We start from the raw sequence: 20,018 nt of genomic DNA on the forward strand, positions 1-20,018 counted from the left end.
AAACATGTATATACATCATGTTTCGTTACACGACATATTCAGATGATTCTTCGAACAATCGCTGCCGACATCGCTGCCTTGATGATGACGATGTGCAAGATCTTTTTCTAGAATGATAAGCAACAATGCTATTTAAAGAATTTGAATTAACCTTTCTTATTTAATGAAAAAAGAAAAATATATAATTGCAAATATAAGACGAATAATGAGGTGATTGAGGGAGGGGTAGGAGGTTAGAAAAGTTATTACTACCCTCCCCTCGGTGACAATTCACTACAAGGCAAAGAACTGGAGATGGCAGAGGTCTGCCTCGATCTTCGTAACAATTTTTCAATTTTGTAAGCTAATTCTTTTTCATTCAAAGCTTATTCTGTGATTTTTCCGCCATTAGGGAGTCCATAATTATTTTCAGGACCTTTTAGCAAAGTAAGTGCTGTTAAAATACCAAAACGTTGATTTTCTGTGAGTTGAATATTTAGTCCTTAACCCAGTGTCTCGTGACTTTTTCTCCTCAATCTCGTTTTAATATCCACCTTCTTTTTAGACACGAAGGAATTCTTGCCATTTTGGTTACCGATAGAGATGGAGTTCCGCTCATTAAAGGTGAAAGATGCGAATATTTATTCTGATAAATATCTTTTTCGATTTCGAACTAATCGTACAGCAACTGACTGAGTGTTTTCCCTATTTCCTTTGAGGTTTCAGCTTACCGATTTCAAAATTGTCCCTGAATAATTCTCGTTGAGCATTCAATATTTGCCTTTCTGTCTAAAAAGAACCCATTATAATATAAAATGGTAGTTTAATATAACTGAACATGTTAAAAGGGAAACATATCTTTGTTGTTAGAACTGTGATAAAAGTCCTACACCAGGAGAGAAGAGAGAGGGAGAGAGTAAGAGAAGTTGTGAGCACTCACAAACAAATATTAGTACTTGTTACACCTCTATGTGGTCCCTGAGAGTTTGAATAAAACAGTAGAGTTTATGTTCAGGAATAGAAATATGTTCTAGGTCTAACTCAGAGTCATTCTAGCCTGAACCATTAGGCAAGGGTTATAATGAGCTCTGAGAGGGGCTCAAAACATATTTATGTCTACAATCACAGACTATATTACTATTGTTATCACTTTGAAGGGTATAGAGATAATAAGAACTGAAAAAAGTGAAGACAAAACAGTCTGAACAAGGACACTAGGCAGGCAGAAGATATTTCAGCCCTCCAAATCTCCATTTTAGCCCACAAAATTGACCATGATGCCCTTCAAAGTAAAAATAATGAGAAGCTTACCACTTTTTTCATTTGAACTTTGCAGTTTACGATCCTAAAACTCCACAAAATGCTCTAAGAGCAAGTTTTCTCTCCACATTCTCCACAACAGCTGAACAAGTAAGTGAGACGGGCATATTTAATTTTTTTCCAAATTGTCGTAGATACGATTGTTTTTCCAAACATAGCGTCTGTGAGAAATCAGACACATCCACCTCTTTGCTGAAAGGTTGTTGGAAAAAAGCGTAAAAGTACATGCAACAACCCTGAAAGGCAAGTAAAAATGGATAGTTTCAGGTCACTGTTCCTTGACCTCAGGATTGCAGGGAAATCTGAGGAAATATCACTGTAAGGAAGATGCACAGTGGGTTTCCTGAAATAAATTTGTTTGCAAAGCTGACTTTTAGTTCTAAACTTGATTAAAAAAGGAAAAATAACAAACTGACCCTAACTGATGACAGAAGCAATGTAAACTCAACAAAAGTGAATTTGAAATGACCTTACAACTATCTTCAATGCATCATTTTCTTGTTTTGTTCCTCTTGCTTTAAATGCATGTTGGTATTTATCCCTCTGTTCAATAGTCCTTTTGTCCATAATTATTTGTTTCACTTATTAAAATTCATTGATTGCCAGATACCAACATTACCTTTTGAGATTGTTTGGGCACTTTGTCTTTTTTCCTGACAGCTGTTCTGCAAACAACTGTAAATTTAATAATAATTTAATCCTAATAATTTGGTCATGAGACAGTTGTTAATCATACCTATTTTACCTCCCAGTCTGAAAGATCTTGTTTTGAAATGTACAAATCAAATGTTACAATTTTTGCTTTCAACTTGTGGAGAAGACAAGAGAGGGTTGCCTTTTGAGAGAGGCACTCAGTGAAATATTTATAAGACATTAATTATTGAGTCTTTTTTTTATCTTCATCTTGCTGTGTTCATTTACAGGCAAGCAAGCTTGGATTATCAAAAAACAAGAGCATCGTTTGTTTTTTTGCATCCTATCAGGTCAGAAAATGCCCTTTGAAATGATAACAATAAAAAAATATTTTGTTCAGTGTATTTTTCCTCATTCAGTGTATTAATAAATTGGGGAAACAAATTGTGGAGGTAGTTTTTAATGGCGAACTTAGTGTAATTTGACCAAAATCATAGAATCTTTTTCCTAAAAAGTACTGAACTTTAGGTGGAGTTCAAGTATTCGTTAAACTGTATTTTCATAATACTTAATTTGAGGTTGCCAAAGATCAGTTTCAGCCACTTTGTTGAAGACAATGGTTTTAAACTGTGCTTAACCCTTTAACTCCCCAATTTGTTATTCTCTTCACTGTCAACCATAAAATTCTTGCAATGTTAGTTCAGAGAATTTAGTATTGGATCAACTAATTATCCCCAAATTGATATTGTTCTTTATTCTCATCACTTATCTGGTTGATATTGCATTGATATTGTAAGGGGAAATTCGTTCTTGGTCACTTATGGGAGTTAAAGAGTTAACAAAATAGCTTTAAAGCCTGTTTCAGGTTTGATGGGAATGGGGCATTAGTTATCTTCTAAAATTAAAACAGAACAAAGGTTTCACCTTAAATCTTCAATAACTGAACTTTCAAGTGAGCTCAAAGTAAATATCTATTTATTTATTTATTTATGTATTAATTTATTTTCTAGGTGGTTCATTTTAGTTTTCTTCCTTTGGTTGTCAGCATCATTGCAACAAATCAGGCAAACACAGGTAAGTAATCTGGGAGCCCATAATTCCAGGAAAAATTCCAGGTATGGGTTGTCTAAAAGCTAGCATGAATTGCCTGAATTTGTAACTAATTGAATGGTAACTTTGGGGGTAAAGTTAAGATTATGAGAGGCTCTATAATGAACTTTGGGAAACAAAGCTAACATAAGAATTCTTCTTACAGGTCTTCTTCTGGGATTTGAGAGTGAATTCACTGAAATAGTGAAGGCAGTCAAAGTTGTGGTGGATGGTGTTTAGCACAAATATATTATACTGATATTCATTTAAGAATGCAACTCTAAGTTAGAATTAAGAAATAAAATAATTATTTTTGTATAACCATTTTTGTAATTCTAAAGCATTTTTTCTCTCTCATGATGGATGTTCTGTTATTATCACTATTTAGGGATCATGTAAATGGGGATAATCAACCCCAGTTTGAAGCATAATGCCTTGTTTTAAGAGATAACTGCAAACTCCTATCCAGTAATAGTCTGCCTAGTTTTTCATCATCCAAGTAGGAGAGGCATAAGCTGCATGAGTGTATGGGGTGAAGGCAAGCTAACAAAGAGTCCCATGCCCCTATGCAATTAACATATTTCCCAGTTGAAACGGAATTAGAAAAGGCCTGCTTCTCAAGTTTGTGCAATATTTAACCAGAGGCTCCTTACAGGCCCAAATTCAAAATTTGGGTATGTTTCTGTTCACCTACAAGCCATGGTTGAGGTCTAAAAGCAACTTATGTAAGACTCAAGGCTAGCTGAAAAGAATGTTATAACTTTAACATGCCCTTGAAGTGCTTCTCACACACCTTTCAAGTATAGGCAGACATGCATCATCAACTAACTTTGCCAGATATGGCCAATGATTCAGATGATTCAGAGTACATGACAAGCAACAGCCCATGATTTATCAAGACTAGCAAAATACCATCAAAAGATGATGAAAAATTTCAGGGTACAGTGGCAAAAGGAATATTAAACCAGTCTCCAAGAACAACACTCATTTCTGATTCAAACCAGTGAATGCATGAAGATTCACGTGTTGAGATGCATGAAGAGCTCAAAAGATGCTTTTTTGCCTTGCCTTGCCTTCTTTATACTCTCTGCTCTAAAGATGTCTTAAAAGAGTGCATGCATGGTTATATTCAGTTTAGTTTAACAATCTTCCCTAAAGCTTAGTTCTTTTGGGCCAGGTGCATTTTAGAACATAAAAAATTTAAGAAAACAACTCAAAAAAAGACCATCATCCTTACTCTATTTGCTAACCTCGTACCCAGGTCCTACCGTGTAATTGTAAATCTTGGGAACTTACAACCGCTTGGCCATGGAAGGTATGGGTACAAGACTAAACAATTCTCACTATTTTTAAAATTCGACTGGCAGGTTCTTAGGGATTATAGCTGGAGAAAGGAAAATCAAAAGGAGCGCGAACAATTTTGACATGATCAACTCTGTAATTTCTCAATAGATTTGGCTTTAGATGCAGGCAAATCTCTAATGCCTGTAGACCACAGTCTTCAAATAGTGCAATATCCTTTGGTAAGTAGTGTTTAGGATAATGATTTCATGTGTTTCTGCACAGAATCTTGCAGATCATTTCCTTGATTTCTCGTTTCATCTTCTCATCTCGGATTGAATATATGAACGGGTCGATGCAGCAGTTACAGAGAGTAAGTACCAGTCCAACGCGAACAATCCACGGGGGAACGGAATTTGACGCCAATATCCTCCAGACGGTTGCTAGGGTGTAGATCGACCAGCAGGCAGCGAATGAACCAATCAGCAACAAGACCGTTTTCAGGGCTTTGTTGTCGTCAGCAGTTGCAGCAGCATTTGTGTGTTTTGTAGCAGTGCTTTCTTTCAGTGGAACGCGCTCACCTTGCGGTGACTCTTCCTTTTGGGGATCATAGCGAGCTGCGGCTCTCTTCGAAGCCCTTGCTATGCAATAGATCTTGTAATAGGCGTATATCATTGCGCCGACTGGCACTGCGAAGGCGAAAAACGCCAAACACAATGCGTAGGTTTTATTAGCCAGCCCTTCCCCTCCCCAGTCGGGTTTGCAAGTGTGTGTAAACTCGTCCAACTTTGTGCTTCCCCATTTGAATAACGGACCGCTGGCCCAGAACACCGAGTGCAGCCAGCTGGCGATAATGATCAGTTTGTAGCGTCGTTTGGTGAAGGTCAGATGGGCTCTGCTCTCCACTGGTTTTGAGAGGGCGAAATAACGGTCCACACTGATTATGGCCAGCGTCACAACGGAACAGTTCACAGACACGCTGATGAGAACAGCGTATAACTGACACAAGATGTCTCCAATTGGCCAACGGTGCAAAACGAATGCCGCTATTACTAGCGGTATGCAAAACACACCTTAAGGAAAGAAAGGAAAAATTATTGGAACATTTGGCAATGTTCTGGATGTTAAATTTTCTATTATGTGTTGACCGTGTGCTGTTTTCACTCTACACCTTATGCTAAGTCTGCATGGTCGCAGAATCAGTACATTTGTAAACGTCATCAGTGGGTTTTCATAACAAAGCTGTCAGTTGAGTGTTGTCGGTTTCACCTCACTGTAGCTTGTTTATTTTAAAAAAAATAGACAAGTTACACAACCTTCTTAACTGAATAACTTAATGAAAAACACAAAAAAGACTCGACATAATGAATGAAAAACAGACAAATCCATAAATAAAATTCATTGGCTGGCCAAATTACAGGTAGATCCAGACGCTTATATTGTGCACCATAAAACAAAGGCCGCAACAAAGAAAAAACGAAAAATGAAAAACAAGAAAACAAAAGAAACTCAAAAGTAAAACCCAATACTGTACTTCCTTACCCAAAATAAAATCGGAGACAGCCAGACTCAAATAGTAGAAGTATGTTGGAGCCTGAAGTTTCTCTTTTGTAGCCACAACAATAAGTACCATGATGTTTGCCAGGACAGCCCCACAACAGGAAAACAACAGAAGGGTCACTTCAACAACTGTTTCTACTAGGGTAGCTTCACTTGCGAGCCCCATCTTACTGAAAGAGAAAAAGTGAAACATTCTGGTTAAAAACCAGCTTGTGCACAACTGAAGATTGTGTTGCGATTTTAATTTGATTATCACTTTGATTAACTGATTATAGAAACGGTTAAAGCGTGTTTGCTCTATTTTTTTGGTTTCACACTCAGATTTGATATCTGTGTAGTTTGTCCGATTACCAGCTTGTAAACATCACGATGCCGCTGAATCATTCAAATTCAACGCCTAATGTAAACTGTATTCTGTATAGCATGTGAATGTCGCGATCTTTGTATAGATAGCTCGGCTCCGAGCAATTGATTGGGATTCTAAATCATGAAACAAAGGATTTAACTTCATTTATCCTTGATTTATAATCATAACAAGGATAATAAACACATCCTTTACCGTTTTGCGATTTCTCTATCGTATATGTCGGGCAAACAAAAGTTTAAGATTTCCTATAGCCCCACTGACTTTATCCACATTTGAAGTATTGAATCACAATCATGAGGGTCGAAAGCTACCTTTGTCAGTGTTTTTCTTCCTTCACGTCCTTCTCAAGTATACCATTTTTTTTGATAATATCACCAAACTTAAAAACATTAGAGATCTCATTCTTTTTAAACTGATTTTGCAGACTAGAACCCAATTTGGTGTTTAAATCTCGCAATTGACTTGAATCTAAGATATTTCAAAATAAAGACTATGATATGATGAAGCCCTGCTGAATTCAAAATGAGAAATCATCAGGTTTGGGCTCCTCAAAATGATACTTATCCGGGGAAATTAACTGGCAAATTTGTGGCAACCAGGTATACCTTGTGATAAAAATGCATAGATGATTCGAACGAATTATAGTTAAAAAAGTCTTGGAAAACTATACCTGAATTCAAATACGTGGCCTTTAGTTCTTTCACCTTACTCAGAGAATATCACCTCAGAATTCATTCAACGGTGCTAATAATGAATGCATGCTATATAACGATGTGTAAAGAGAAGCAATTAAGGGGATATTAATTCAAACAAAGGCGCAAACAAGGAATTAATTTAAATTTGGTAAATTTAATCTAATCGGTCAAAGTCAAACAAAAACATTGAATCAGTTGTTGTTCTTTAATATCATGAAATTCTATTTTTAGTAAATATTTTATCTCTTCACTGAGCAACCATTCGTTTTCCTTAAAGTTTTTTGATTAACCACTATCCAAACAGCGCGTTCAATATCTTCAAACAGTAAAGTTCCAGTCTCCAGCGGTCCAATGTCTGCGCATGTGCGAACGTTGTAATAGCCAAGTGGCGCGCTTTCAGGTTGTCATAAGCAAATTGCCTCAGAAGAGTTAAAAGAAATCCCACAAAAGTCAATAAGCCGTGGTATTTGAAATGCGTTTAACAAACAAAAATCGAAACAATAACGCATAAGCCATCGATTATAATCTGCAGTTGCGTAAAAGTCAGCTGTAAACCCTAAATTAAATATTCATTGTGATCGAACAGTCTCTGTTTCTCCTCTACTTTTGCTTCCCTTTAAAGATTTATAAAAAATGTTTTGATTTTCTATACATATTTTACTTGACAGCAGCTGTTTTCTTATATTTTCCTTTCAAACTGTGCGCAGGAAATTGGTGCGGGACCGGCAAAAATTGATTAATGAATAAAGGGGGTAAATTTCTAAAGAAACTGTGGTGCTGCGTCGCTGGGAGAGTGTAACAAGGCAATTAAGAATTATCAACTGAGTTGATAACGTAAATGGCCACAGTAAAGAGTTTTAAAGCCCAACGTTCCAGTGCCGTGTTACTGGAAGGAGTACTTTGTTTCGGAGTATCACCGAAATATTGTTACATACATACATACATACATAACTTTATTTGATAACGCAGGTTAAAATTTGCGCAACTTTACAGCTGATGTGGACCTGCCTAAACTAATTAGTCTATAATTATATAAAATACAGATATGATAAAATTTATAAGTTGAATAAATCAAGTAAACCATAAAGTTTTAGTAATAGTGAAAATTTGGTTTCATGTTTTGTATAACATTACCTCCCTTTTCAAAATTAATATTCATAACAGTTTGCTTGGATTGTTTTAAGTTATATTTAAAAATAGATAAATTTGGAGAATCTTTAACATTATCGGGAAGTGCATTCCATGCTACTGCAGATCTATGAGCAAAGGACCTACGACCCAATTCGGTTTTGGGCCTATTAAGTACAACATTCAGGGATTTCCTTAGGTTATAACTGTTAGAGTTCTTGGTCACCAAACAATTAATTTCCCGCAACCCTAAATTATAATAAGCATTATATGTAATAGTTAAGATACGTAGCTTATAAAAATACTCTAAAGGCATCCAGCCAACCTTAGAAAGTACATCATTATCCCCAAAACTATTTGGTATCTTATGAATTAGCCTGGCAGCCCTGATGTGAATCATTTCTAGATCTTTAAGCTTGGATCCAGACCCCCAAATTGCAATTCCATATAGAACACTTGGTATAACTATCCTATAGTAAAAAGTCTCCAAGATAGATGTACATAGGAAATTTATACGTCTCAACATTTTAACTTTGGCATTAAATGCAGATCTAGCCAATGCAACATGCTGAGACCAAGAGAGTTTATCATCAATTGTAACCCCAAGGCAATTGGTGGAGGACACATACCGAATGGTGTCCATACCCCACTTCAGCTGTTTCAAAGGACCTATGAAGGGGGTAGTACTTAAGACCATTGCCTCGGATTTACCTTCATGTAGAATCAATCTGTTACTAAGACACCAGGAATTAACCTGGTCCAAAACAGCCTGTAACCCTGTTGTTATTTCATCAACAGTATTCCCTACTACATATATTGTTGTGTCATCAGCATACATATAGACTTCTCCACTGGTAATAGATTCAGGGAGGTCATTAACATAAGATGCAAACAATCTTGGTCCTAGTAAGGATCCCTGAGGGACCCCAGCTCTAATGGGGATTCTATCAGATCTAGACCCACTTACACTAGTCCCTTGTACACGGTTGGAGAGATAGTCATTGATCCATTTCCACATATCACCTGCCAAGCCAACAGCCTTGAGTTTCTCAGTAAGAATACTGTGGTTGTATGTCTTATCTTTATCCTGCCACACCTACATCCCATCTGGAGACACTCACAACTTAAAATTGCTCTAGATCGTTAAGAAAGCCTTGAAGAACAAACTAGTAAACTAAATAGCAATAATTACTTCGCCAAGAAAACAAATCCTCTGATAAATATATTGAAAATACCTTAAGTTAGCTATTTGTGATAAACAACCTCCCTCTCCCTCCCCCCCCCCTCCTTAAACCGCCATAGGTATAATAGTCTACTGAGTTGGGTTTAGTGGACAATCTTTTATATTCAAAACAGACGATATCATATTATGGTCTTGAGCGTTGTTAAAAATTAAATGTAATGTAGCCTTGGATATGATTTCCATGTACCTCAGCCAAGATATTCAAGGCACCAATAACATATATTTTCGCTGCGGAAGGAGCTGGGACAATGAATAGAACTTTTAAAACAGCTGCCCAAATATTTCCGAACGTAGCCGCCTCAATTTACGGTCTTAATTTCACCTTCCAGCCAATATTTGAGAAAACGAAACAAACAAATGGCTAGCTGGTAAATGGAAGTGAAATTGAGAACAGAAGCCAGTTATTATTTATGTACCTTGCACGCTGTGTAAACTTAAATCCAACAGCATCTTCTCAAATACGAATCGATCTCTAGTTTTGCGCGATGGTGCTGAGGGTTTCGATTAAAGGCTTATAGTTTATCACTGCATTTGAAGAATATAATATTCTGTTACATTCTGAACTTTCTCCAGATCCATAGTTCGTACTCTTAGAAGGAAAGAGCGGCCAGCAAGAGCTTTTGTTGGAATTCATTTGAGAGAAAAATACATTTTTCTTCACCAAGCTGAGTATTTCGTAAACCTTCTCACGATGCAGGTCTAATTCCAGACTTAAAGCAACACTATTTTTACACCTGCAAATGCTTAAGTTACGCAGCAGTATATATTTTATCTTAAGTATTGTTTGAACCTATCGTACCTGTGGCTTTCAATTTCTTGGCGCTTTTAGTGTACGCCTCGTTCTCGATCTCGCAGTTCGCGTATCAACACAGTAACCAGATCATCTTTGGACCAAAAAAATTTATCGTTTTACATAAGGAAAACCATACCACATTCTTCGGATAACATTCAAATTCGAACGAAGCTCATCGATGTACTTTCTCCGTTGGGAATCAGTTAACACTTTAATGCAATGTCGGCACGTTTGAAGATTTAGTCTACGCAATTTTTTTAAGGGAACATTAATTGCTAAGTTAAATTCTTTAGATGGATTTTGAGTGTCTTAACAACCGATTCTCATTTCTAGCCTCATGACCTTTACCTCTAGTTAAGGTAAAATAATTTTTCTTTTTGAATCAATCCAGATTTTTTTTTCAAAAATTGAAACAAAAACGTTCTCCTGACCATGCGTCGGAAGTGAACGATCTGTAGATTGATTTAACAAACTACATTCAACATTTTGATTGCTAATATTTGTAATTTAAATGTTGTTAAAGCCGATTAACAGAAAAAAAAAATAAAAACAAACAGAACAAAAAAAAGAAAAAAGAAAATGAATTTTAATGTAAAAAGAAAACCTGAAGCCAATAATTTACTCTCAACTAAAACGGTCAGTTGAACACTATATGCAGTGTCAAAGTTGAAGTTTGTTTTTCGGTAATCGCAGCAAATCAATTTTTCCTGTCTGGAAAACTACAGATTAATTAATCGAACCTTCCTGTTGAGTATAATTCCGACAATAACCATGCAACTAATTGCTTGAAACTGCGATCATTGTTGCGCCATGCAACAAACTGCGAAGATGGTTGCGCCCCGCAAATTGCAATTGTGTGCCCAAACTTTTCTCTCAGTCACTCAAGGGTATGGTTAAACTAAGAGCAGTCCGTCCTTTTCGCCGAAGTCTGTCGTGCGATTCAAGGAAAGTAAGTGAGAAATGAAAAAAATTGTTTTAGCGCACATTTCTAGAACCACGCGGAACGCTAACATGACCCTTCCAATTTCACGTTACTTTTTTATTATACTTGTGCGGTGAACTTCGCCGAAAAGCAAGGACCGCTCTTGGTGTAGTGGATAGTTCGGGACAGAGAACTAAGAAACAAGGTGACTGTCGTGCGATTCAAGGAAAGTAAGTGAGAAATGAAAAAAATTGTTTTAGCGCACATTTCTAGAACCACGCGGAACGCTAACATGACCCTTCCAATTTCACGTTACTTTTTTATTATACTTGTGCGGTGAACTTCGCCGAAAAGCAAGGACCGCTCTTGTGATAAAAACCAAATTAACATACCATACAAAATTATCAATTATTATTAATATCCCCTACCGACGAAGCATCACAGTTTCTTTAAAGACGTGTCCCTTTCACTTGCCTACAATAGCAAAAATTGCTTGAGAGAGATGCGCGTGTTCTTTGAGAAAAATAAACAAAATTCATTCCAAGCAGTGATGATTGACATACACAAGAAGAAATGACACTGATTCTTTATCATGATTTTGATTTAATATGACAAAGAAAAATTTTTTCTCTACAAGAGACATGACCCAAGAGGTAATATTCCCAAAGAAAAATTATTTTTTTTGTAAATTAGTCACGAAAATTTGGTACTACATAAAGACAAAAACTTATACCTGATAAGTTTGAATATTCTCATTACCTGTTTGCTGGATAATGTAAGGATATTATAGTGAGAAGTTTCATGTTGATAATTTCTGGGAGTTAAAGGGTTAACTGTTAACAAGAACGCTCTAATTAGACAAGCTTTATATGTACAATCATTAGTTTTGGCCCAACAAATTCCAACCAGCAGCACTAAGCACCACAATAAAAAAATCAGATCAGACAACAATCTTGAGAACATCCTCCTAAGTCCCATTCATGCTAGCATAAGCTGTTGTGATTGGCTGGTTGTTTAGGTCTTACGAAAAACAAATAAAAAGTACCCTAAATAACAACAATTTGGGGTTATAACACCAATATCATCCCTGAGCAAGCTTGTATCAGAATTCCACTAAATTGCATGAAATTTTTTTTTTTTTTACAATATCTATTAACATTAAATTACAGTAACATACTCTGTCTGAAAGCAACTTCAAAAAAAGAGAGGAGAATTTTACATTTTTTCAATCACTGTCAAACTTGATTGAGTTAATTCCAGTATTTATTTGCCCCCCACGATAACTTCCCCGCTTCTTCTTGGTTTTTTCATGTCTAAAGGACTTGCCTGTGAACAAAAACAAATAGTTACTAAAAAAGTAAATTCATACCCATTCTTGAAAATAAGAGAGAATTGTAAAAATGACTTTTTTTTTTAGTTGCAACTACTTTTGTTGTAATTCCATTTTCCAAAAAGGAGAGCATCCCTAAATGCTCCCCACAATTGAAATTAAAAATTTTTAGTGTTTGATGAAGTTAAAATATTCAAATACAAGGCATTTTTCATCTTCAGAATATGTTGTATTTCAGATGTTTCTGAGAAATGCAACAGTGGGTGAAGAGGGCCAAGAGGTCTAGGCACAGGCAGACCACACTATGTGTTTGTGGTTTATAATTGTTGAAATTAGACAAACAAAATCTGAGGATTATAAATAAAGCTCTGAAAATTGCATATCTAAATTACATCTTGCTCTGAATATCTCAATTAAGTTAAATGAAATGTAAATCGATGCATTTGGGATATATTTTAGTCTTCATGGACTGCTTGAAGCTTCTTTTTATGAAATTGCTTTTTGCCAAAGGCCGCTAATAGAAGGGAGTCCCCCTTTCTCCTCCAAAAGTAATTTTGGTGGTTTGAGAAATAATGATCAAGAGTAAGCTATTCCTTTTTCTTTAACTTTCACCTCACCTTTCACTTGTTTGAGGTCTCTGTTGGCCTTTTCGCCCCAGTCTCCTCTTGATCCGTACTGCAACAGAAGGTTAAGAAGGAAATGAAAATCTATCTTTTAATCACTCAAATTCTTTTAAAATGGCCACTAAAACACCACTGGTTGTACTGCAACAGAAGGTTAAGAATGAAATGAAAATCTATCTTTTAATCACTCAAACTCTTTTACAATGGCCACTAAAACACAACTGGTTGAACTTTGTGAGCCGATTCTTATCTTGGACACCTGCAGTGGCCTCCCAGTCTGTACTCTGGAATAAGTTGTTCACGGTACAATTTGCACTAATCAAGGTTTAAACACTTTTCAAAAAGTTTTCAATCCTTTCCCTTACCAATCCAAAAATAAGCACCCCCTCTAATAATTCCCCTGGTCTGGGAGTCCTCAGGATTGATCAGCCCTGGGGGGCTTATGAGAGTATTTCACCCTCTACACCTTAACATTAGCATTAATATTCAAAATCTCCACACTGCTCTCAAAAACATTTCTTATGGTACTGACAAGGAGAGTTGTTTAATAATCAGAGCTTCCTTAGTTGGTAATCATCTCCTTTATTCTCATCACATTAATGTGTGATTCAGGGTGATAATGTAAGGAGAAATTAGATGCTGGTCACTCTTAGGGGTTGAAGGGTTAAAGTGACTGTGCCTGTTGACACTGTACTCTTTTTCTCACCTTTGCTTCAAAACTGTTATCCTGCAACCTGGGGTCTACTGTTATTTCTTCTTCTCTAACTCTTCTAAAAGGTGTTTTGATCTAAATGGAAAATGATTCACTGACATTAGCATTGTGTTAATTGCATAGCAGTGTTGCAATTGCTCAAGTGGGCAGCTGTTGGTATCAGCACTACTGTCAGTTCTAAATGTTAAAGAAAGAAGAACAGAAGAAAGAATTGAAGAGAGAAAAAGGAAAAACAAAAATGAGCACAAAAAAAGTAAAAAAAAAAAGGAGAGGAAAAAAAGGAAAAGAAAACAAGACAAGGAAGGATGAGAAAAAAAAAGGGAGATCTCAAAATAAGCACTAAGAAAAGTCAATACTGTGAGTAACAGTTGGCATTTGAAAGGAAAAAGGTACAAGTTAGTCACTATAATGCATCAGGTAATTTTTTAAGTCACATATGCAATTCAAAGAAAAGTTTCAAACACTCAGCAGCAGTTGCACTAATGTTGCACTGAACAATGCCTCTCAAATCAAGTTCCACAGTAGCCCATTACCATGCATTACCATGAAAACTAGTTTTTAGTTCCTGGATGTGTTAGTGACTCATCTTTGAATAGTGCTACACTTAAATCTCCAAGCAAGGCTATGTGGCAAACTTCACACAAATAAATATGCATTTACACTTTTCTTACAAAAAATCCGAATTTTCCACAAGTTACTAAAAGTGTAATATTTGCATGAGATTATTGCAAGGTTTCTCATAGTCTCACCTGATTTCTTCCTTTCTGCTTTGAATTTGCAACTGCAGGAGTGGAAGATGCTGAAAGATCATTTTCAAAAAGCTGAATTACTACATAAAATTACATGTCAAAAAAGGATTATGACCCATAACTGACACTGTCAAGTCAGGCATGTGTGCAAACTGTACATTGACTTCTAGGAGGTGTTAAAACAATTAACAAAAGACCAATTGTTAACCTGATGCAAAAATAAGAGTATCAACAGCCTTGTGTACAAAAACAACTTGGTTTGTCAGTTGCATTATAAGAATTTTGTTTTGACTCTTTTGTTAGTTCTCCACCAATATACCAAAAAGTAACATTTTCATTGTCAATAAAAATCAAGCATCCTTAAGAATTTTGAACTGGAAAAAAATCTTTAAGTTTCAGGGGTTTATTAAGGGGGTTATAGGGAGTTATAGGGAGTTATAGGGAGGACCTTGCACACATTCCATGTCCATCAAATAGTAGAAATGACTCTTCAGGAGAAATTGGATAAACAACTTTCAGGCTCAAGTATTGTTAAAAGCAAGAAATTCACTGTTCAAGGGGTTTTAATTTGGTATTTTCACAATTCATGAAAATTGAAACCACTTAATACCCCATCATGCAAAACCCTTTTCACCCCCCTCTTCATCAAGGTATCAAGTAAATGGCAAAAACTGCTAAATAGGCAGCTACATGTAATTCAAATTTGATTTTTGTTGCTGTTAATATTATGGATTTCAGAGAAAAAAAAGTGCTAAATTTAACTAGCTGTTATCTCTTAGTCAAACCCCTGGACTTTCAAAATTGAAACCAAGTAAAAAAAGAATTTTTCCAAATTTTCGGCTTTTGAAGGAAAACTCTCATTGTCACACAAAAAAAGGATGTATTAGAACTGTTGCCAATACACAAGGCTGGCTTCCAGGTCAATCAGACAATCTTTACTACTTAGTACACTGCAATTCTAAGAACAAACCATGCATAACTACCTTGTGGCTCATCAGCTGTGCCCTTTTTGGCTTTGCTCTTTGTGGAATTGGACACTCCATTCAATTTATTGTTGTCCCCTTCATCAGAATCATCTGAGCTTGAACTATCATCTGAAGATACAGCCTTTTCATTTTGGTGTTTTGGAGTCCCTTTTATGTTCTTAACTTTAGAAGTCTCCTCTTCATCATCTGAGCTGGAACTATCATCTGAAGATGCAGCCTTTTTATTTTGGTGTTTTGGAGTCCCTTTTATGTTCTTAACTTTTGAAGTCTCCTCTTTGTCATCTGAGCTGGAACTTTCATCTGAAGATGAAGCCTTTCCATTTTGTTGTTTTGGAGTCCCTTTCATGTTCTTACCTTTTGAAGTGTCCTCTTTATCATCTGAGCTGGAATTTTCATCTGAAGATGCAGCCTTTCCATTTTGTTGTTTTGGAGTGCCTTTCATATTCTTAACTTTTGAAGTGTCCTCTTCATCATCTGAGCTGGAACTTTCATCTGAAGATGCAGCCCTTCCATGTTGTTGTCTTTTTGCACCTTTTATGTTCTTAACTTTCTTAGCCTTTTCTTCTTCATCTGAGCTTGAACTTTCATCGTCTGTGTCCATACTCTCATCATCCTTATCTCCCTTTTTCACTGATTCAGTGGAAGAACTTGTAGACTTTGCTACTTTTGATGTGTCAACTGATATCTCCATACTTTCGTCTGAGCTAGAACTGTCATCTGATGATTCTTTTTCTTTGCTTTTCTCCAGCTTTTCCTTTTTTGATTTTGTATTTTTGCTAGCTGGTTCATCATCGTCTGAACTAGATTGTGAAGAACTGTCTCCCTTTTTCTTGTTGTTATTTTTGTTATCTACTTTATTTATTTTCTCTGTTTCCTCTTCCTCTGAACTTGACTCAGATGAGCTAACATCATCTTTTGGTTTACTTTTTTTCTGCTTTGCTTTTTTTCCACTCTGTTTTGTTGGAGTTGCTTTCTTTTCTGTTTCTTCTCCTTCTGAACTTGTCTCAGATGAGCTTTGATCTTCTTCCTTTGTCTTTTTGTTTGCTTTATTTCCACTCGCTTTAGTAGGAATTATTCTTTTTTTAGTTTCCTCTTCCTCTGAACTTGACTCAGCTGAGCTATCATCTTTTGGCTTTGCCTTGTGGTTTACTGGTTTTCCACTCACTTTTGAAGGAGTTTTCTTTTTTTCTGCATCTTCTTCCTCTGAACTTGACTCAGCTGAGCTATCATCTTTTGGTTTTGTCTTATGGTTTGCTGTTTTACTGTTTGCTTTTGTTGGAGTAGCCTTTTTCTCTGTTTCTTCTTCCTCTGTACTTGACTCAGATGAACTTTCATCTTCTTGGTGTTTCTTCTGACTTGCTGTTTTACTGTTTGATTTTGTTGGAGTTGCCTTTTTCTCAGTTTCTTCTTCCTCTGAACTTGAATCAGAAGAGCTTTCATCTTTGGGTATTGGCTTTTTCTTTGCTGTTTTTTTATCAAATTTTGCAGGGGTCACATTTTGTTCTGCTTCATCTTCCTCTGAACTTGACTCAGATGAGGTATCATCTTCTTGTTTTTTCTTCTGGCTCACTGTTTTTTCGCTTACTTTTGTTGAAGTTGCCTTTTTAGCTGCTTCCTCCTCCTCTGAACTTGATTCAGAAGAGCTTTCATCTTTGGGCTTTGTTTTCTTGATTGTACCTTTAACAGGTGCTGTCTTTTTTTCTCTATCTTCGTCAGAGCTTGATTCAGTGGAGCTTTCATCTTTTGACTTGGCCTGTTTGTTTTCAAGTTTTTCAATTACTTTTGCTGCTGGTTTTGCTGGTTCATCTTCATCAGAGCTTGAATCTTGAGAACTAGATGACTCTGTTCCAAAAACAGAAAAGATTACAACAGTATCACAAAGAAGCCAAAATTCATTTGAATAAATTTTTTTGGAAATGAAAAATTACTGACATTAACTATTAAATAAATTTGACATTCATCAATTTTGGGACTTAACCAGTCTAAATAAGAACTAACAGGCACTATTTCAATTTGCCAGCACCAGATATTTTCTATGCTGCACATTGCTTTCTAAAACCACAGACAACAGCACGTAACCCATCATGTCATGTAACTGCACTTCTATTAACCAAAATAAAAAAAAATAACAAGTATCTCACCTGAACTTGATTTTTGGGTCTTTTGACGTTTCGATTTTGGTTCTTTACTGGTTCCATTCAATTTTCTTTTCACAGGAGCTTGATTAGACCTAAAGAAACAAACAACCACAAAAAATATAAAATTATATATATTATAATGCAAAAATAGCGAAAGTTTCTATTTCTACTTTTATAAGCAATGAACTTCTGCTACTTTAGGATGGGATACTTAACCCTCTAATTAACTCCCACGAGTGACCAAGACACAATTTCTCCTTACAATATCAATACAACATCAAGCCGACAAGAATAAGGAATAGAGAAAATTATCTGTTAGGAAATTATTAGTTGATCCAAAACCAAATTTTCCCCACTAGCATTAGGGGAATTGTATGGCAGACTGTAAAGAGATTTAATAATGAGGTCATAGTAGTGAAAAGGTTAATTAATGACAACATTCCCAAATTATTAGCTTCCCTAAAATACTCTAGCCAACCATATTGTCTTTGCTAGGTTGAAGAAATACAGTTAATTCTCACCTTAAGAATGCCTTAAACCATTCAAGGATATCACTTTCTTGAAGAGGTTGAGATAAATCCTGTTGTAAAGAAGAAACAAGGTAAGTCTAGAGCTTTAAAGAAACAGTGTTACCAAGCTGGATGCTCAGTCATGCAAAGGCAATCTTAGCTGTGAACTCCAGTAGTATGGGCCACAGTAACAGGACAAGAGGAAAAAATAAAAGATTTAATTAAGGAATTTTGCTGAAGTGGTAATGAGCTGAGCGAACTGGAAAATATTGCTTTGCATGAAACTGATCACAAGGACTGGATAAGGAGATAAAAGCCTAGCCCCAGTTGTTTGAAGGTTGGATAGCGCTATCCACGGGATAACTCTTTCTGTGGTGGATAGCAGAGTATGTGTTGCTATTACTTATCTGCAGGATAGATATTTATCCGATGACTGGCTTAATCTGCCTTTTTTATGGCTGGGCCCTGTAACGAAAGGCACTGTATGAAAGGCCCAGTATGTAAGGCACTGGCCTAATCCAGTGACATTCTACTGACAACTGCACATGGACAGTTTTGAACTGAGAGCCACTGATATAAAATCTAAAAGTTAGAGGGCTCTTTGCATTTAATGTTTCTGATTACATGTAATCGACAATCCGTAAATCGAAAGAGGGAAAATAAGCCCGTACATCTTAAAGTGCAATTGTATCATACAAAAAATATTTGCCAAGGTATAGTATTTGTTTTGTAGGTGCGCTTGGGCGCGTGGTCTTTCTCGTCAAAGAATCAGATCGGAGAGGCTAAAAGACAACGTTTGTCGAACCTAACACTGACAGCAGTTTCGCAATTTCATCGTGCCATGCACGTGTACTGTGTTCACAACATAATCAGTAAATTTATCAAGGAAAGTTGAAAATCTAACGGTCACAGTGCAGTTTGATTCCTGTAATTTCTGCTAGCATGTCATTATCATCGCCGTTTTTCGATTTGTTCAACATATCGTCAGAAGTAAAGCAACATGTCGGTAACAACACAGAACTTCCTTTCGATACATGCACGTGTACAACTCTTTAAAATTTGCGGAACATTAAGAGAAACAATCCACTCAGCAGAGCGATTTATAAATCAGTTATCTCAAGGAAGACAGACTTACCACTAATGTCTCCGCTTTAAAAGCTTTGGCGGTTTTGAGCAGATTGTTTTGCAATAAAAACGAGTAAATATGTGGATATATATCACTTGGAACACTCGCAGAGCTCGCCATCTTAGCCACTATTTTGTACACTAGTACCTAGAGCCACTCGTTTTAAAAAACAATCGTTCACTGATCACGTGAGCGCAATAGAGGACTATGGGTACTCGAATGCTTGGCGCCAGAGACTTTTGAAGATCTTGATGGATATGATTCACCCTTAGAGCCGGTACTATAACCAGGGAAATTAATAGATCCACACATCTTGCCAACTTCATAGGTCTACCTGGAAAATCCTACCAAAATATTTTTCTGCTATTTAGTAATCAATCATTAAATCCGCATATTCATGTGTCAACTGACCCTAAGAGGCGTTGGTAAGGGAGGTGTGAGATTTTAGGCTGAAGGGTTATACGGGAATCTTACCTGTTCGTAGGCATGCTTCCGCTCAGTACAAAACGGCGGAAAAATTAATCATTAATCATTTTGTTTCCAAACCAACCTATACAAGTGGCTTCCGCTATATCCTATTTCGTTTGCTTCATGTGAAACACAGCAGAAAGGTGAATTCTAGTACCGCAGCAAAATCCGTTTTCAGCGCAATGAATGAAACGACCTGAAAGTTTGGAATTAATTTTGCCATATTCCTCAAACCGATTGAAACCAAAACCGATAATCAAATCAAATCGGATCGTGTTATTATATAGATCTATGTAGAGACAGATTAATTTTCGAAGCAAGATTCTCAGTTGTGAAATCTGTTGATGTAAGGAAGGTATAGAGATTG

At 36.3% G+C, this 20,018-nt stretch overlaps 3 protein-coding genes across 3 annotated transcripts; 1 reads left to right on the forward strand and 2 right to left on the reverse strand.

Moving 5' to 3' along the window:
- The first annotated feature begins 194 nt into the window (after positions 1-194).
- On the forward strand, positions 195-3,349 carry LOC131798217 (ragulator complex protein LAMTOR3-A). The gene is made up of 7 exons (XM_059115874.2): positions 195-303; positions 392-426; positions 545-603; positions 1,316-1,389; positions 2,223-2,282; positions 2,943-3,006; positions 3,188-3,349. The coding sequence occupies exons 1-7, from the start codon at positions 295-297 to the stop codon at positions 3,259-3,261; spliced, it is 375 nt and encodes a 124-aa protein (XP_058971857.1). The 5' UTR covers positions 195-294; the 3' UTR covers positions 3,262-3,349.
- A 140-nt stretch (positions 3,350-3,489) lies between these two features.
- Positions 3,490-10,262, reverse strand: LOC131798206 (alpha-1A adrenergic receptor-like). The gene is made up of 3 exons (XM_059115864.2): positions 10,095-10,262; positions 5,845-6,032; positions 3,490-5,375 (listed from the first exon to the last, which is right to left on the reverse strand). The coding sequence occupies exons 2-3, from the start codon at positions 6,026-6,028 to the stop codon at positions 4,570-4,572; spliced, it is 990 nt and encodes a 329-aa protein (XP_058971847.2). The 5' UTR covers positions 6,029-6,032; positions 10,095-10,262; the 3' UTR covers positions 3,490-4,569.
- A 1,128-nt stretch (positions 10,263-11,390) lies between these two features.
- Positions 11,391-19,311, reverse strand: LOC131798575 (nucleolar and coiled-body phosphoprotein 1). The gene is made up of 8 exons (XM_059116240.2): positions 19,193-19,311; positions 18,070-18,128; positions 17,552-17,640; positions 15,408-17,252; positions 14,425-14,474; positions 13,670-13,750; positions 12,958-13,015; positions 11,391-12,336 (listed from the first exon to the last, which is right to left on the reverse strand). Exons 1-8 carry the CDS (start codon positions 19,301-19,303, stop codon positions 12,236-12,238), a joined length of 2,394 nt encoding a protein of 797 aa, XP_058972223.2. The 5' UTR covers positions 19,304-19,311; the 3' UTR covers positions 11,391-12,235.
- Between the last annotated feature and the right edge of the window lie 707 nt (positions 19,312-20,018).

Source organism: Pocillopora verrucosa, chromosome 3 (assembly GCF_036669915.1).
Source record: "Pocillopora verrucosa isolate sample1 chromosome 3, ASM3666991v2, whole genome shotgun sequence".
NCBI lineage: Eukaryota > Metazoa > Cnidaria > Anthozoa > Scleractinia > Pocilloporidae > Pocillopora > Pocillopora verrucosa.

What these genes read in the sequence shown, in the direction of transcription:
- LOC131798575 (XM_059116240.2), bottom strand. Translation starts at nt 19,303, where the DNA reads ATGGCGAGCTCTGCGAGTGTTCCAAGTGATATATATCCACATATTTAC. An exon ending in GACCCAAAAATCAAGTTCAG is followed by an intron (nt 17,253 to 17,551) that starts GTGAGATACTTG and finishes TTTTTGGAACAG; the next exon opens with AGTCATCTAGTTCTCAAGAT. An exon ending in AGACCTCAAACAAGTGAAAG is followed by an intron (nt 12,337 to 12,957) that starts GTGAGGTGAAAG and finishes TTTTGTTCACAG; the next exon opens with GCAAGTCCTTTAGACATGAA.
- LOC131798206 (XM_059115864.2), bottom strand. Translation starts at nt 6,028, where the DNA reads ATGGGGCTCGCAAGTGAAGCTACCCTAGTAGAAACAGTTGTTGAAGTG. An exon ending in TGTCTCCGATTTTATTTTGG is followed by an intron (nt 5,376 to 5,844) that starts GTAAGGAAGTAC and finishes TCTTTCCTTAAG; the next exon opens with GTGTGTTTTGCATACCGCTA.
- LOC131798217 (XM_059115874.2), top strand. An exon ending in TTTCAGGACCTTTTAGCAAA is followed by an intron (nt 427 to 544) that starts GTAAGTGCTGTT and finishes CCTTCTTTTTAG; the next exon opens with ACACGAAGGAATTCTTGCCA. An exon ending in AACAAATCAGGCAAACACAG is followed by an intron (nt 3,007 to 3,187) that starts GTAAGTAATCTG and finishes TTCTTCTTACAG; the next exon opens with GTCTTCTTCTGGGATTTGAG.